The sequence below is a fragment of the Rattus rattus genome, chromosome 9, assembly GCF_011064425.1.
Source record: "Rattus rattus isolate New Zealand chromosome 9, Rrattus_CSIRO_v1, whole genome shotgun sequence".
NCBI lineage: Eukaryota > Metazoa > Chordata > Mammalia > Rodentia > Muridae > Rattus > Rattus rattus.
Genome location: NC_046162.1, coordinates 51573104 through 51591361, shown reverse-complemented (window position 1 = coordinate 51591361; position 18258 = coordinate 51573104). Strand labels below are relative to the sequence as shown.

General features: G+C 44.4%; 2 protein-coding genes across 11 annotated transcripts in view; one reads left to right on the top strand and one right to left on the bottom strand.

The window, feature by feature from the left end:
• The window catches only part of Mbtd1 (mbt domain containing 1), a 59591-nt gene extending 49914 nt beyond the window's left edge, over positions 1-9677 (top strand). For all 10 annotated transcript variants that reach the window (XM_032913983.1, XM_032913980.1, XM_032913979.1 and 7 more), the window contains one exon: positions 6448-9677. In XM_032913983.1, the coding sequence (XP_032769874.1) occupies positions 6448-6566 (119 nt within the window). In that variant the 3' untranslated portion in view covers positions 6567-9677. The remainder of the gene's footprint in view (positions 1-6447) is intronic.
• Positions 9678-12297: 2620 nt separating this feature from the next.
• Nme2 (NME/NM23 nucleoside diphosphate kinase 2) lies at positions 12298-17738 on the bottom strand. The gene is made up of 5 exons (XM_032912240.1): positions 17572-17738; positions 17241-17370; positions 14926-15027; positions 13839-13951; positions 12298-12589 (listed from the first exon to the last, which is right to left on the bottom strand). The coding sequence occupies exons 2-5, from the start codon at positions 17364-17366 to the stop codon at positions 12472-12474; spliced, it is 459 nt and encodes a 152-aa protein (XP_032768131.1). The 5' UTR covers positions 17367-17370; positions 17572-17738; the 3' UTR covers positions 12298-12471.
• Between the last annotated feature and the right edge of the window lie 520 nt (positions 17739-18258).

The following is an 18258-nucleotide window of genomic DNA, read 5'->3' as shown; positions in this document are numbered from 1 at the left end:
TGGAAAGCCTCAGTAAAGTACTTGTCACAGTCTTGAAATTGGTTCCCAGAACCTAAATTTAAAAAAAAAAAAAAAAAAAAAAAAAACCAATGTGATACATTCTCATGATCTCAGTGCTAGAAGGCAGAAATAGGATCCCATGGCTCTCCAGCTAACTAGCCTAGCCTAATTAGCAAGTTCCAGAAGTATATGACTCCTGAAATGGACCTCTGGCCACACATACACATACATCTTCATAAACACATATACACAGACAAAGATACAAATCCTTCCCACAAAACCCGTTACTAAAACCTGAAAGAACTTGGGATTTAAAGGGAAAAAAAACTAAGTTGTCTGGGAGATAGAGAGACCCAAGTTGGAACCCAACACGCACATGGGATGGTTCATAACTGCCTATAACTCCATCTCCAGTAGATCACATGGGGTGGTTCATAACTGCCTATAACTCCATCTCCAGTAGATCCGACAGCCTCTTCCTCTGAAGCCACCTACATGCATATTGACACACAGGCACACACATAAATGAAAAGTAAAATCTTAAATTCTCCATTACAGCAGGCTTTGTCCATATCAGATGAGTTTCAAACCCTGGTGTTTGTCTTTAAGTTTGCCAATAGATTGTTGTGTTCTAGCTCTGCTGTTTCTTCTGTACTAACGTGGCTAAGGTAGTCCTTATTCCCCCGGATGGAAGGTGATTGGCTGTGCTATCGAGCATGGTGAGCAGTGAGCCAGTTGTGCCATAGTTGTGCTGTCTAGGAGAGTTGTTAACTCGCACTTGGAAAATAAGAGTACTGTTTGACCAGGAGCGTCTCTCAAACCATGGGAATTCTGGAGCAGTTTCAGATCTCACCACTTTGAGGAGCTACTACTTATATATAGGACTTGGTGGTTTTGCCTGGTATTTTACTCGTAAATGTGTTAAGTCAAGTAATCCCAGCACATGACATTGGCCTGGCAATTGCGAGCTGAGTGTGGACCCACTTAGCTTTCAGATTCCTTAAATGGGAATATTGTTGGCTTAGATCTACATATTTCATTCTGATTATCTGACGTTTATCTGGTTATTGGGTTAGGAGGAAAACAAAGTACACATCTATAAAGAGATAAGAATATATTTTACTTTGCACACTTAACTTTTGCACTATGCTTGGTGGTTTAGTGTTACAAAGTTCCAGGCATATTTTAGTTGAGTAAAAAGCATTTTATAAGTTCTAGAGTATGTTTGCTTATAAAACTATACAAAGTGGTATATACCTTTAATTCTAGCACATAGGAGGTAGGCACAGGAAAATCTGAGCCTCAAGATCATTCTCAGCTACCTAGTGAGTTTGACAGCAGCAGCCTAATCTCTGTGAGGCCTCGTCTTGAAAACACATTAAGGGGTTGGGATTTAGCTCAGTGGTAGAGCGCTTGCCTAGGAAGCGCAAGGCCCTGGGTTCGGTCCCCAGCTCCGAAAAAAAGAACCAAAAAAAAAAAAAAGAAAACACATTAAGAAAGCTGAGTGTAGTGGCACACATGTGTGATTCCAGCACTAGGGAGATGAGTCCAACCTTGTCTAAGTAGTGAGATTAAAACCAGCCTGGGCAAGGGGCTGGAGAGACGGCTCAGCAGTTAAGAGCCCCAACTGCTCTTCCAGAGGTCCTGAGTTCAGTTCCCAGCAACCACATGGTGGCTCACAACCATCTGTAATGGGATCTGATGCCCTCTTCTGGTGTGGCTGAAGACAGCTACAGTGTATTCATATATATATAAATTAGTCTTTTAAAAATTAATCAGCCTGGGCTACCTGAGACCCTATTCTGATATGTGAGCTGAAGAACTTTGTAAACAATACAAAGTTTGAGTTTTAGAAGTGCATTTCTGGGTCAGAATTACAAATGCTGTCTGAGTGCACTGCTGACAACAGCTTGGGAGTTCACCGTAAGACCGTGACCTGTGCTGCCTGTTAGTACACTGACGCTATAGGGCCATAGTTAGGTTTCTATAGCCAGGGAAATGCTGCCTTAAAGTCATGTTCAGAAATACTCTCTCGGGATCGGTGTGCCGATCACTGTTGCTCTTGCGTAGTGTGCAGGAGAGCCTGCTGGTCCCTGCCACTACTACAAAAATAAAAATAAAAATAGTTTTCCCCCCCAATATTTAAGCTAAGTTTTCTCAAAGGACATCAATCCAGCAGCTCTCTGCCCTAATTACTCTCTAGTTTATTTTGCCTCATTCATTTTAAACTTGAGAGTCAAGACCAAGATTATCAGGCCTGAGAGACTAGAGCAGCCTCCCCTCCACGTGCGCCCAGCATGCTCATTGCTGTGCTTGCACAGTCAGCTCTTTGCAGTCTCCTATACAACCTAGCCTCCCTAGAATACAATGCACTTTCTTACCACACACTTAAGTCAAAGCTTACTTCAGTCTGACTTGATGTTTAGAGAGGAAGATGCCAGTTGGGAAGAAGCCTGTCAGTTTGTCGAGCCTGCCCATGACAGGCGGGGTGCGGAGGAGCTTCTCTGGGGACGAAGAGTTGACTCCTCCTCCATATCGAACCCTGCCAGCACAGACAGCCCTGGAGGCCTTCCCACCTCCCAGCACTAGCCGAGAGTTCAGGCCCAGCCTCAAAACAGGTAACTAGTCACAGCAGCACCACAGGTACTATAGAGGGTCAGGTGCTGGGCAGGGTGGCGGGAGACAAAGCATGGGCTGGCGGGACAGGTGCCCACTCATCCAAACCCTTTTTATTCTTTTTCTTTTTTTTTTTTTTAAACTAAAAATATCCATTTTCACTGGTTCTTGGCACCATTTCACTAAGATGAGTGAGTCATCAGGAAAGAACTGGTTGTTACGGAGCGTCTGCGAAAGCCATCATTTTATAGTCTTTAGGTTTTGGAATTATGAGGCAACTTCCAATATTTCATGCTTTGGTTAGAATGGTTGCACATACTACATTGTAGATGTCTATGGACTTGACTTGAGGGAGAGAGAGATGCTGAAGAACTCACGTGATCATCAGACCTAAACGTAAGAATTGGTTCATAACATTCCATAGTGGGCCATTCATGGAAAACGTGTGCGAGTTAAGTAATTTTTATTTTAGTAGCAACATTTACCATAAACTAAGCTGAACTTCATCACAGATTTGAAAATACATTACTTATATATCATGGTATTGAATTAGATTGAATTTAGTTCCATAATTCCATGTTTCAGTGTGCATGGTGATTAAGTGGCATTTCTTGGTGTTTAATTGGCTAGGTGAGTGTGTCCGCTGTAATTGCTACGAACAAAGCTTATTTTAGATGAGAGTCCTGTTCTTGTAGCTTCAAATCCAGAGTGCCTGTTTGATCAGCATGTATGGTAGGCCATGGTTTAAGGATTGCTTTTCCAGTGACTTGCTCTAGCTGATCAGCATTTCCTCAGTGGCTTTGTAGTTTACAAACTTAAGTGGAATTTAGGACTTTGTTGTTCTCTGTTCTGTTTACCGGGATGTTTGTGCCAATATTGTCAACCCTTTTTTTTTTTTTTTTTTTTTCCACTTTCATTTAAGATGTGCTTCATACTTCTCAGAGCTCTGGTAATGTGTGCGGTCGTCTTGAGCTTTCCAACCCTGCTTCCGACGATCATTCTGATAGCTGTACATCAAGGAGAACATCCATGTTTCATTTTCTATGAAAGGCAGAGTAGGATTACAAATCCCAGATTTCATCTGCTGTGGTCAGGCATGGTGGTGAGACCGGTACACCCCAGCAGGAAGATAAGGAATTCAAGCATCCTCCTAAGAGAGAGACTGTCTCAACGAAGCCAACAATGTTAGCTACTCTTTTAATGTATCACCCTCTAAGGACTAAGAGCATTCCAGGTCATCCTTTAGTTTTCTCTTTTCATACATACTGTTTATGAAATAGTATTTTGCCTGATTAAATATGAATATCCTTACCTTTTGAATTTTTGTTAGAGGTTCTGATTCATGTAAAACTGAACTAGACTTGTTAGATGCTAGGTGGGAAACCTCATGGCTTCTGACTTCCTCATTCCTCTAGTGCCTGTCATGTCTTCTGAGCTCTGGGGTGGTTCTTGTGGGCTGTGGTATGATCTGCTTAGAGAAACGCTGCGGGAACTACACTGTTGCCTTCATGCCTGAGAGCCACTGTTAAGACTGGTTGTTGGGTAAATTTATTATTGTTGATTTTATACCTGCAAAGATATTACTTCCTTTTGCTTCTCTTGTGAAATTTTCATGATTAGTGTCACTTACGTGATTCATTTTAAAAGCAACGCTTAGAAAGTATATTGGTGTAGACATTGAGCCACTTGATCTATTGCATCCATCCATCATTTGAGAATAAAGGGTAGAAAAGAGGGATGATAGCAGACAGGCTTTATTTTAGCGTCCATGAAAACTGAAAGTTTACATTAAAACATTCCATACCTGAGTGAATGCTTCACCTTTGTCTGGAGTGATTTGTAAGTATATCATTTCCATACTTTAACATGACTCTTCTCAAGATACTTGTTTTGAGTACAAATGGATACAGCTTTAGGATGTGCTTTAGAACCTTGGGTTATCTTTCTTACATAAAAACACATGCGTTTGAGTGAAACATCTTTTATCTTGAAGCATGGTACTTCCATTCATTTAGCCATCTAATCATCACAGAACAAGATAACGTTCAACCTTTTATTGTGGGTACTGCACCTTTAATGAAATGTGGGTTTTGTTTCCATGTTTATCCTTGCTAAAATGTCCCTAATACTCACTGCGTATTGGTTAGATCTAAATGATAGCTATATGCATATTTGCACTGTTTGTTAAAGCAAAGGAAGAAGTATACAGTTGCATGTGCTTTGCCTTTCAACAGTATGTTGTTTCTTCTGCTGCTACTATACATAGTATATTCACTTTTCTGTCTCTGGGCTATTGAGTTATTCTCAAGAGGAAACAAAGTAAGATGAATTGCCATCTCTCAAAAGATTATTCATTAAAATTTGTAAGTAAGGTATCAGAAGTGCTAGTTGAATATTCAGGCGTCAGATCTTAGTGAGGTCAAGGCCAGTGTAGTCTATCTAAAGAACAAGTTCCAGTGATACCCTGTCTCAAAAATACAAAAAATTGTTAAAAATTTAAAAAAGATATCCTATGGCTGGGTTTGCTGCGTATTTGTTAATCTTGTTATATAGAATACAGTCTATGCTGGCCTCAAACTCAAGATCCTCTTACTTCAGCCTCTAGAATGCTGGGACTATAGGCATGAGTGAGCTAACAGGCTTGGACTGGGAGAGGAGTCATTAATTTTTAAAGAAACCTTCATAACTAAAAATCAGTGTTCAGAGGCTGGAAGTGTAACCCAGCAGCGGAGTGCTATATATTCAAAACTAAATTCAGTCCCCAACACCTTTAAAATAATAATGATGATGATGATGGCCATGATGGCTTCACACCGTATAATCCTAGCACTTGTGAGGCTAAATGGGAAGATCAAAAATTTGCCAGTTTGGGGAGCCTAGCAAAGAACCCTGACTTAGACTTTAAACGTGGTACTGGGAGTGAGAGCTGATAGCCATGGGGGACACTTGCCTAGTATGCCCAGGCCTAGGCCCCAATTTTAGTGCAAGGAGTAAGGGGCAGAGAAAAAGAGGGAAATAAGTAATTATTTCAGAATTTCGGAGTACAGTTAGTTTTATATTTCACATGCAGTCCTCCTTCATGCAAATATATATCCCAAAACATTCATCCAAATGTATGTTTCAAAGCCCTACCTTGGATGCCTCAAACCACAGAAAGTACTAAACTACACTTTATGTAGATACATATACACTGTGGAGGAGCTGTATACACACGCTATGATCCCAGCCCTCTGGATATAGGAGTAGGAAAATCACAAATTCAAGACCATATTGGGCTAAATATAAATAGGCAGACTCTGTCATGTTGAGTATTATATCTCAAAATATACAAGAAATAAGTTCATTTCTATAGACATTGACACAAAAGTGAATATTTAATCCCAAGAAAAATTCTAATTACGTTAGTGAACACTGTTACTTGAACATTTCATTGGAGATCATCCACTGTGCAATATGCAGCTTTGTTCCTTTTCTAAGCATGCCTCAATGAACAGTATACTTTAAAAATTGAAATTAGGATTGAGGGGTGTAGCCAGTGGTAGAGTATGTGCCTAACATATGCAAGACCCTAAAACCATACGCACCAAAAAAGTTAATCTTTTTCAGGACTCTGTTACCATTGTCGTGTGTCTTACAGTGCTGGGGTCCATCACCTCATGTGCTAGGCCAGCACTCTACCCTTGCGGTCCACCTAGCCTTCCATGGTTTCGTCTTCATAGGTATTGAAGAGATGACGGTGTCTTAGCTGTAAAGTTGATAGAGCATGAAGATGAACAGCCGGTGCACTCCAGAAGACTTGGTAACGCCCGTGCATTTCTGTCTGTCTCACAGTGACCGCGTCACAGCTGAAGGAGGAGCTGCTAGATGGAGAGGAGTATAGCTTCCTTCACGGAGCATCTGACCAAGAGAGCAATGGCTCTGCCACCGTCTACATCAAACAGGAGCCATAGGCGACTCAGCAGCTGTGGGTGGAGGGGCTGTTTACAGGACTGCTCTGTAGTCGGCCCGCCGCAAGGCAGGCCATTCTACTGGGACATTTTGCTAAACACAGAAAAGTTCAGTTCCAGATTTTTCAGGTGGGGGGAAACTATTTTGGTGGGGGGGGCAATTTTTCAATTTATAAAGACGGACAATTTTTGTGTTGTATTTGAAGCTTTTGAAAGAATTTTGTAATATTTTCCAAGTTTGGATTTATGTGCATTGTTAACAAGAACTGAAATTATAACTTTTTTGGTAAGATAAAAGTTTAGGTAGCAGGATTGAAGGAAATGATTAAGAAGGATATAGTTGTAAATGCAAATGAACTGTCATTACAAATGAACCTTCTTGGTACCTGTTGGGAGATTTTTGGATTTTAGAGTTAGGCCAGTCACATCTCCAGCTTCCTTTGCTGCGAAAATATGCAACTGAACCCCTCACAGAGGGCTCATCACCATGTAGATCACGGAAGGGGTCATTAATTGTGCTCGCTGACATTTTATTGCAGCCCGTTTAACTGTTTGTACAGAAATTTTTTCATTCTGGTAAAAATTTATTTGGAGTTGTATATGAAACTAGGAGAACTCTGGATACTTTTTTATGCTCTCCTTCACATAAAAATGATTAAAATTTTCTAACACTAAAGTGTTAAACTGGAATGGTTGACAAAATACACAGGATCTCAGTCTACATAAAGGGTTGGGGGAAATTAATATTTTCCTAAGTTTATTCTCTTTTCCTTGCTAGAAAACATCCCACTGAAGGGATGTTCTTACCAGACCTCTGCCACGTCCTCCATCTGTGAGAGCAGCCACCCTAAAGCAGACACTGTTCTGAAGTCACGAAAGACTCAGACGGGAATGTCGGTAACCAAAATTAAGTACGGATTTCAGAATCATTCCAGCTCCACTCTTAACGTCCTGAATTTGTTAGAAACTGATCTGAAAGAAAATTTTTCTTAAAATTCCATATACACGCACGCACGCACGCACGCACGCACGCACGCACGCACACACACACGCACACTATGAATTGTCTTTAATTATAGTCAGAATTTTTTCTAACAATTACTGATTTGGACCATTTTAAACATTCCCTGTTCTAAAGTTCATGCGGCTTCCTTTAAGAAGTAGGACGAAAGGGTAAATTTGTGACAGTTTGCTCTCTGCGCTTCCTAACCTACAGAATTGTGACTGAATCAGAGAGCTCTAGCATTTACCAGTGAGGTTCATAAACTAAACTCTCAGGAATTCATTGCATCTGTTCTAGAAGTGCTTCTGGGTCTGAGCCTGGCCTCTTCAGAGTGGTAATACTGCCCATTTCCTCTGGAAAATAGGCAGGGCTAATGAGAAATTAATCAAAATGATTAACCTCTGCCGCCCGTTAGCCTATGGAATGCTTTAAAAAAAAAAAAAAAAAAGGAAAAAATGGTAATGGAAACCCCAGGAGACATTTTAGGTAAGATTTTTGTTTGACTTTTAAATGCATAGAACATTAAAAACCAGCAATTTATTTTCTAAAATATTGCTCTACTTTTGGGAATAATAGCATTGGTAATATGCACAGGTTTACCTCATTCTATGCAAGAGGGGTTAATAACATAAGGTTTTGTAGTAGCTACTGGAAGTAAAATGTGTTACTTTTTAGTGTAAAAATGTATGGAATCGCATGTCACCATTTTTTAATACTGACTCTGGGGGCTAAATGCAGATCATCACATCAATGCAAGTTGATTCTTGTGTCAAATATATGTGAATTCAGCTGTAAAATTACTGGATATTTATCTTAAACAACAGTGCTGAGAGGGACCTACTGTAAATGTGACATCTCACACTTCCCCAGTCTTTGACTTTGAAGGATCTTCCCAGAAGCTTAAAGCCTAGACGAGGTCCAAAGCAAAGGTCATAGCAGTCTTTATTCTCAGGCTCAGCGGATTACGCCCAGGACTGTGCTTCCGAGGCACCAGTGCAAGAAGCCTGTAGTATGTATGGGGTGCTCTCATGCCTTGCTGTAGGAGCTCTCCAGGGAACTAACTCACTCTACGCCAGGAAGGATGTGATTCAAGCCAGCCGGTCCTGGTAATTAGTTCTGTGAAATGCTCATTTGTAGCCAGGTTTTACAAGCTTCCAATTCTACACCAAAACCAGGCTTGGCATGTTTAGAATTCCCCGCCTACATTCATAAAGCGTCTATGTTCACTAATAGATCGGTAAGGACTTGCTAGAGTCCAAACAGAATCCGAAGCCCTCTTCTTTGTTAAGACCCTCACTCCTGCTGCTAACACAGAGCGTTAACCAGAGGAGGCTTCCATCGTAGCCATACTTCCTGTCGTCCTACAACTCAGTAGCCCGTTCTCTTTCACAGTTGAACATGTGCTGCTGACCTTGGGTTTGTTTGTTTTCCTGTTAGAAGCCTGGGAACTCTGAGTAGTCTAACCTTTTTAACCTTTTTCCTTGCTGTGTATGAGGAAAGCTAAGCCGTTATCAGCTTCTTATTCTGCGGATACTAACACGGGTTTTCAGTGTTTGTTTGTTTTTATTATTAATTAATTTTGTGTGATGTGAATACCCTCGCCCGTCAATATTTGTATTATGGTGCTATATATTTGGTAATGATCCTTTAATATTGGGGAGGGATTTTAAAAATACTGTGATTAAACTGGGTATCTTCCTTTGATTTTCATATTTTAAATAAAGCCACAGTCATTTATACAAAAACAAACAAAAAAAGCATCTGTCCCTGGGCAAACCTTTCAAGGACAGAGGCCAAAGTAAAGTACATAAGGTTTTTACATTGTTTCTGTGTTCGTTTGATATATAGAACAATATCTGGACAAATTTAATCTTTTATTTTCTGGTAACTTGTGATCATTGAGGAAGTGTTTGAAGCTTTCTCATGGAATGTATATAATGTCGTGAAAAATTCAGAGAAATTTATGTTCCTTTCATTTTTACCAAAATGCAAATTTTCAGCATGGATGTGAAAAGCATTAAAATTATAACTTTGTGTACAAGATGAAAATAATTCACTAAATTTGCCCTTTTTTTACACAAAATAAAATGTTAAAGTTAAGCTTTATTTTATCAATTTTCAACATTTATTTTGTTTACTGGGTAGCATGGGTGGATATGCCATGGCATACATGTGGAGGTGACTGGCAGATGTCAATTTTCTTATTCCATGGGCAGGTCCTGGAGTAGAACTCAGGTTGTCATTGTATGAGTTTGTGTGTCTGTGTGTAGTTCAAAGTACAACTTTTCTTTCACTGTGGGATCAGGATTGAACTAGTCAAGCTTATCCTATGTACTCTGGCCTCTCCCAGAGGCCACATGCAATGAAGGCAGTTATGCCACAGGTGGTAGAAAGGACTGGGTACTCAGGGGACCCTTCTCACCCCTGGGGGTGGAGTATAAATAATCAACACTAGATCTGAAGAAATTCTTTTGCAAGGGGGCACAACTGAACTCCCCACGCTGACAGTTACTCTGCTCAAAGACAATAGAAAGTAAAGCAAGAGTGAGCACGTGTGGGGGACTTGGCACTGTCTGGCCGGGAACAAGAGGGTACAGGTGAATGAGAAGCAGCAGCATTTGAGCCTAGAGTTTATGGCTAGGCAGGAATAGGACCACAACACAAAGCAGAAGCAAGGTATGTGCCATTTGTGGAGAAAGTCACTTTGTCTAGAACACTGTGCTTTGGGGTTCATGCTCAGTGAGTGACTGTGTCAAGTGCTGGGCATCCAACCCAGGGCTTCCGACACAGGAGGCAACTTGAACACTAAATACCAGATGTGTGGACTTTCTCCCCACACCAAGTAGAACTCAGTAGACATCAGCTAGGTGTCTTCAAAATTAGATACCTGGAAAGCAGCATTAGACCTCAAACAAAACCTAAGAACTCTAGAATGGGCATAGTAAGACTCTGCCTCTTAAAATAGAAAAGCGGGTCGGGGTCAGGGTGAGGGGTCACAGGGAGATGGCTTAGCAGGTAAAGGCACTTGCCACCTAACCTAACAATTGACTTTGGTCCCTGGGACCCACCCACATGGTGAAAGGAGAGAACCAGTTCTGAAAGCTGCCCTATGGCTCCTCCACCTTCAAGATGGGGTGTGTGTGTGCCTTATAGATAAAGAGTCAATGAATTGAAGATAAAGGTAAAGCATAGGCAGAAAAATGGATGGCCACCAAAGCCTGTCCTTTGGGCTTTCTCAGAATATTACCTAGATATGATTGGTCACATCTTTGGCCACTGGTGACAATTCATCCTTTAGTTCGTGTTCCTCTCCCCCTTTTAGGATGTCCAGGGGCTCCCCTCCCCATCCTTTCAGCATACAAAGACTTTTTTCATCAAAGGAGTTGGTAGTGTTTAGGAACTGTGCACTGACAGGCAAGTGACAAGATCCTGTGTTGGTTACATCAGTGTTTCAGTATAGAATATTGGAGGGCAGGAGAGATGGTTCAGCTAAGGGCCAGGGTTCAGATCCCAGCACCACGTGCAGCTCACAATGTAAAAGGATCCAGGATGATAACCCTCTAGTAAGCAATTGGACTTTAGACAAAGCACCTATATACATTAAATATTTTCTTAGCTGGGATGACCGTTTTCATCAGCTTTTAAGGTCTCAGGTAGGTCTCATAAAACCCTCCTGGCACAGCCTCCTGAGTTCAAGACTGCAGATGTGAGCCACCAAGCCTAGGTTCCGTCAATTTCTAAATAGTCCACACAAACCTGACACAGCTATGTCAGTCTAGGAAGATTAGCCCTAAAAGTGGAACTACAGACTGCTTTTAGCCTTCCAAGAAAGCATACCAAATAATCCATGCTGGTGAGTGATGAGGCTAAGCAAGCTACTTTTCCAGGGATGCTTGGGAGGTAGAGGAAGGTGGATTCTTCTGAGTTTAAGGATAGCCTGGCCTACAAAGCAAGTTCCAGGACAGCCAGGACTAACTAAACTCAGAGAAACCCTGTCTCAAAAGGTTGGAGACAGGGGGACAGGGATAGTCTACTAAATAGCCCACACTGGTGATGAGCCTAGAAAAACAATCTCACCCCAGGCTAGAAAGGTGGACTATCCATTAAGAGCACATACTGTTCTTCCAGAAGACCCCAAAGTTTGGCTCCCAGCACCCAAAGTGGGCTGCTCTCAACCACCAGTGTCTCCAGCGTCTCCAGCTTGAGACCAGCACACCAGTGTGTTGTTAGCGCACATTCTACCTCAGTCGGTGACTGAGCACGCTTGCTGCTTTTGCAACAGACCCAGGTTTGGTACCCAGCACTCGTGGCAGCTGACATCATTAATGCAGTTCCAGGTAATCAGGCACTGGTTACTACTGAATACTAGGCCCACTCGTGCATGCAAGCAGAACAAGTACAGGCAACCTGAGGGAGGGAACAAGGCTGCAGGGATACATGAGTACAAGTTTCAGGCCAGGAGTACGTCAGCTGCTCCTTTAATCCTTCGTTCCAACAGTGTCCTTTTACATCTGTCTTTAGACTTTCTCCGAATCAACGAGGACATAATCTGGCCTACTTCACTAAGTTTTCACACACACACATCTTGCAGAAATATACATTTCTCTATTAGCTATGCTAGTAGAGAGGTTTATTTCTCTAAGCAAACAGTACCACACTCTGAACTCTCCCCTGCTACCTCCCCTCCATAGGTCACTTCTGAGGAGATCCAGATCGACTCTTGACAATAAATAGAACTACTTCATTTAATGCCATCATAGCCTCGAAACAAAACCACTAACACTGCACACCCAGTTCCAAAGTCTTTATTGTTTTAGAAAAGATGGTCCATCCAGTCAGTGGGATGAAGAGCTGTGTCCAGGAACCCCATCAGTAGTGCTGAAAAGGACTCTGGTTTCTCCGCGTCTACTCATACACCCAGTCATGGGCACAAGACTTATAGTCAATCAGTTCTTCGGGCTTGAACCATAGACCGATCTCTTTCTCGGCACTCTCCACTGAATCACTGCCGTGGATGATGTTCCTAAGAAAGAAAGCCAGAGTGTTCACTTGATGACAGCATGGGGCAGACACTGCAGACCTTTGCAACTGACAATAGTTACATTCCCCCAAGTGTCCCAAAACCGACTGTAGGACTGTCGCAGAACTCAATCCTAGAATGCTTGCCTGGACTACATAAGGCCTTACGCTCAATCTTCAGTAAGGCAAATAATAAAACATTGAACTAAAGTCCATTAGGATGGGTCTAGAGCCTGCTCAGCAGTTAGGAGCACTTGTTGCTCTTGCAGAGGACCCAGGTTTGGGTCCACCTGGTAGCTCACAACCGTGTGTGTAACTTCAGTGGCAGAACACCTGATAACCTCTTCTGACCTCTGCAGACTGGGCACACATCATACATGCAAGAAAAACACTAGGGAAAAAAAAAACTTTTAAGAATTCCAAAAAAGGGGGTTGGGGATTTAGCTCAGTGGTAGAGCACTTGCCTAGGAAGCGCAAGGCCCTGGGTTCGGTCCCCAGCTCCGAAAAAAAGAAAAAAAAAAAAAAAATTCCAAAAAAGGACAAAGTTATAAAGGTGCTCAAATAAAAAGAGCTTAGTATTTATAACCCAAGATTGCTACTGCTCAAAAAGGTCCAAAAAAACAAAAAGCAAAAACCAGAAGTGGGCAATGCCAGTTTGGAGCCAGTCCTGCTGCCAATTCAGAGGTGCCTGGAATGTAATGGGATTCAGGTGTACAACAACCACACTAAGAGTTTTTAGGAAGTTTTGTATAGTTTTTCAAGTCAGGTCAGTCTTACTATGTAGCTCTGGCTGTTCCAGAACTCACTATATACCTCCCTCTGCCTCTCCAAAGCTGGGAATCAAGTTTTAGGCCACTAGGCCTGGCTTTCATTTTCTTAGAAGTGATTTACAAATCAAAGCATACCATCCATGCTTATTAGGAACAATGCCTTTATTCCATTTGATTCTACAAAGTTTGAGTAGAAACTACAGCTAAGGGAATCAGAGGGTTAGGTGTCCTATCCATACACACAGTAACAAATCGGATGAGGTTGAAACCCTGTTTCCCACACAGGAACCCTCATATGCAGCTCTGCAGTGTCTCAATTGCGGTTTTTAAGCAATCATTCTTATATTAAGTTCAGGTTTTCCAAACCTTGGGATATGTCCAAAGCATCATATACTCCACTTAGAGTTAAAGGATCATTGCGTGCGCGCGCGCACACACACACACACACACACACACACACACACACACACACAGACACCTTACCTGCCAACTTGAATGCAGAAATCCCCACGAATGGTGCCTGGCTTCGAATCAGCTGGATTGGTCTCCCCCAGCATCACTCGGCCTGTTTTCACCACATTGAGCCCCTCCCAGACCTTTAACGGACAAAAGACAATTACTGAGACAGAACCATTAGGAACACACACTCCTACTCATCCATGGTAATAGCAGTGTATGGCATTGTGGTCAGATGACCCCTGCTGAGAGCAAGAGCCTATGTTTTAAATTCATAAGGAGGACACAGGAAGACTACTTGACAAAAACAAGGAAGAGAGGACAAAGTCTGGGGACAGATCTAGGATCAGTGCCAAGGACCTAAGGACCTACCTGGGAAGGCAAGAGATAGCAAGGGTTAATATAAGAGAGAAACTAAAGGGGGTTGGGGATTTAGCTCAGTGGTAGAGCGCTTGCCTAGGAAGCGCAAGGCCCTGGGTTCGGTCCCCAACTCCGGAAAAAAAAAGAACCAAAAAAAAAAAAAAAAAAAAAAAAAAGAGAGAAACTAAAGGACCAGTCTGGGAACAGGAAGTGCTCTAAGACAATTTCAGTGACTCCTTGCAGTCTGCCATCATTCCCATGGGGACATCAAAGCCACCCAGAAGGCACTGCACTGGTAGTGCAAGGCCAGAGAACTCTGGCATCTCATAAAATCTAGGAAACAAATATGGTCAGAAAGTTCTCGTGGGAAACAGTCAGTGGGAAACAGCTAGTCACAAAAGCAGACTAGCCCTACCAAGATTAGCCTTAAGCTCTTTTCTTAACTCTGTGTGTGTATGCACATGGGAGTACTGGTGCCTACAGAGGCCAGAGGTGTCAGGTTCCTGAAGCAGGAGTGGTGGGGGTCAGCTTGGGTGGGTGCCAAGAACCTTAACTCCCAGCCCAAAGTTCTGAAATCTGATTTCCTTTTCTTTCACCTTCCAAACACAGCTAACTCCAGCCGATGTACAACCCCAGTACTAAAGAGGTAAACAGACAAGTCCCAAGCCAGTCTGGGCCACAAGACAAAAGCCAGTCCCAAAAGAGAAAGAGTAATCCCACCCCACCCCCACCTCAGTCCTTCACAAGCACTCACCATGGCCACCACAGGCCCTGAGTTCATGTACTTCACCAGCCCCGGGAAGAAAGGACGGTCTTTCAGGTCAATATAGTGCTGCTTCAGGTGTTCCTCAGAAGCCTGGCAGACAGGATCCCATTAGCAAACAGACTTAGATAAGGCTGTAGCCCACCCTGGGGGTGGAGGGGTGGGCTTGCCAACAAAGCGGGTTCTCAATTCCAGGTCTGGTATTTCGGTAAATTCACAAGAATCCATACCATGAAACTGACACTACTGTGGCAGAAAAACAAACTATAGCGATCATAAAGGCAATATGAGCCGGGACCATAGCTCAGTGCTTGCCTAACGTGCAAAAAGCCTTGGGCTCGGTCTCCAGCGCCAGTTTTGAAAAGGAGGACTCCGTGCAGGAAGCCTATGAGGACCGAGTACAAGCGTGCAGACCTGAATCCCCAGAGCGTCCCACCCAGAGGTGAACGGTAAGACAGACAGACAAGACCCTGGAAACTCACTGGCCAGCTGCCCTGGAGTGTGTATGCTGTAGTGAGCAAGAGACTATCTCGAGATGGTCAGACCAACGCTCACACATAAACACAGCATTTACAAAATGAGCTGAGCGTGACAGCTCATGCCTACATTCCCAACACTTGGGAGACACAGGCAGGGGGAGCCCGAAGTTCAAGGCCAGCCTGGGACAGAGACCTTGTCTTAAAAATATAGGACGGTGGCACATGCCTTTGGTCCCAGCACTTGGGAGGCAGAGGCAGATGGATCTGATTTCAAGGCTAGCCTGGTCTATAGAGCAAATTCCAAGACAGCCAGGGCTATAGAGAAACCCAGTCTAGAAAATCCAAAATAAAGACTCTCTTACACAGTGATGTTAAGGATTTAACACTATAGAAGTGGTTTGAGGCGGGGTTGGGGATTTAGCTCAGTGGTAGAGCGCTTGCCTAGGAAGCGCAAGGCCCTGGGTTCGGTCCCCAGCTCCGGGAAAAAAAAGAAGTGGTTTGAGGCAAGAGCTGGAAAACGAAATGTTGGCTGAGTGTGCCAGTGACCTCAGGTCCCCCTGGTCAACTGAATCATTTAAACGTTTCAAGACAACGAACTTTTAAGACGAGTATGAGTGATTTTTGCCTGCATCTGTGCCTGGCCCAGAGGCCTAGAACTGAAATTAGAGATGTCGGTGAGCCACTGTACAGTGCTGGGAACCAAACACCTGACTTCAGCAGTCAGTGTTCAACGGCTGAGTCCCCTCTCCAGCCCCAGAAACAGAACATCTTTTTCTGTTTCGTTTTTGTGACAGTCTATACAGCCCTGGCTATCCTGGAACTCACTCCGTACACCAGGCTGGCCTCAAACTCAGAGATCCACCTGCCTCTGCCTCCGCTGGGATCGAAGGTGTGCGCCACTACGCCCTGCTTTTTCTTGGCCTTGTTTGATTTTACAGTAATTGTGTCTGCGTGTTTGCCTGGCATGCGTATCTGGGCATCCTGTGCATCTCTCGTGTTCTGAGGCCAAAGAGGGTGACGGATCCCCTAAGGCTCGAGTTTCCGTTCTGAGCAGTCCTGTGAGTAATGGGAATTGAACATGGCCACCCTCTAGAAGAGCAAAGTGCATTTCACCACGGAGCCTTCTCTCCAGCCCCAAAAACAAAACTGATGGCCTTTGTTTTATTTCAGTAGATTTTTTTTTTTTAAGACTAGGTCCAGGCTTGGCCTTAAACTCCAGATGTAGCCAAGGATGACCCAGATTCTCTTATCTCCACCTTCCTCACACTGAGATTTGAGCATGTGTCACCACACCCTGCTGTTTATGAGGGGCTGGGAATCCAACTCTAGACCCCGTGAACTACAGCTGGTGGCCACATAACTCGGAAAATAGTTACTATCCTATGCCAAGGAGAGATGCCGCCTCGCTGATCTGAAGTTTAGGCTAAAGCACAAAAGAATTACAATTGTACAGGGTGGGTTCCAGGCTCTCTCCAATCCTTGCTGGCCCACAAGACACACATGGAGACTGGGGCCCTTTTCAAGACCGACAGGACCTGGGCAGGACCAAGAGGCACAGCGGGAGGAAAGCCAGACCTGGGCACCGGACACCAGTCACGTTACCTCCACTTAACCTTCCCAAGGGCGTCAGTCCTCCCTGGCCGGGGAAAGGGCCAGAGGGCCACCAACGTCTGGTGAGGGGCGGAGGTCAAAAGGATTCTCGTGGGAGTGAAATCAGCTAGGAGGCCTGACAAGGACTCCAAAAGACGACGTGGACAAACTACTGGCGGGAAAACGAAACTCCCGCAACCCAGCAGCAGAGGGGTAGGGGGCGAAGGGCGTTATTACCCGAAGGAACTTCATGGCCACCAGGCGGAACCCCTTCTGCTCGAATCGCTTGATGATCTCGCCCACCAGGCCGCGCTGCACGCCATCTGGCTTGATGGCAATGAATGTACGCTCGAGGTTGGCCATGGTCCTGCGGAAGCAAGAAGTGTAGTCGATGAGGCCCGGACGACCCTAGCGGGCCCAGGAAGCCACGTGGGTTCCTGCCACCGCCGCCGCTGCGGAGGACACGTGGCTTTCCAGATATTTCTGCCCCACCCGGGAGGCCCAGAAAGGAGACCGCGGGAGCCTGAGGTGGGGTGATGTTGGGGCGGGGAGTGCATCCAAGCCTTACCGAAAGCTGGTGGGTCGCCTGGTGCCAGCGGAGAGCGAAGAGAGCAGAGACTAGAACGACCACCAGCCGGCGCGCGGAGAGGAGGGGCGCGGGGCGGGACGCGAGACGCCACACCCCGGAGGACCCCGCTGCCCAACCCGGGACGCTCAGCCTGCCTGATCTTGCCAGTCGTCTCTGTCCCCGCCCAAAAGCCCGAGGTGCACGCCCTCGCCTTGCAGGGCTTTGTACGGAGGGCTGTGAGGCAGGAAGTGATTTCTCCCCCACCCAAGTCGGCCAGCTCTTTGCTGCTCCATGCTTCAACGTGGGAGACCTGGTCCTGAATTCTTTATTCCAGAAGTCATCTGCATTCACCTTTCCCTGGGACTTCCGCGCCCAGCTGGACTCTCTGCTCTGGGGTACCCCGAGTCTTTCCTATCTCTGAAATGCAGCCCTCTGTTCCTTCCTCTCAGCTTGAGCTCTTATGTCTTCCTCATCCAAATGACAACTTCCCTAGGCGCCAAGTCTGTCTTCAGCCGCACTACTCAGAAGGCCGTCTGTTCCTGTCTCGGAATGACTTTCAAATTCCTAAGATAACCCATGCCTTCTGACACTAGGGCCGCTCCCTTCTATCTGTCCCCTCGCCTACCTTTCCAGCCTCTAGAAGCTCTCGGTTGCCACCCAGAGACCGGATTCTTGCCCACAGAGCAC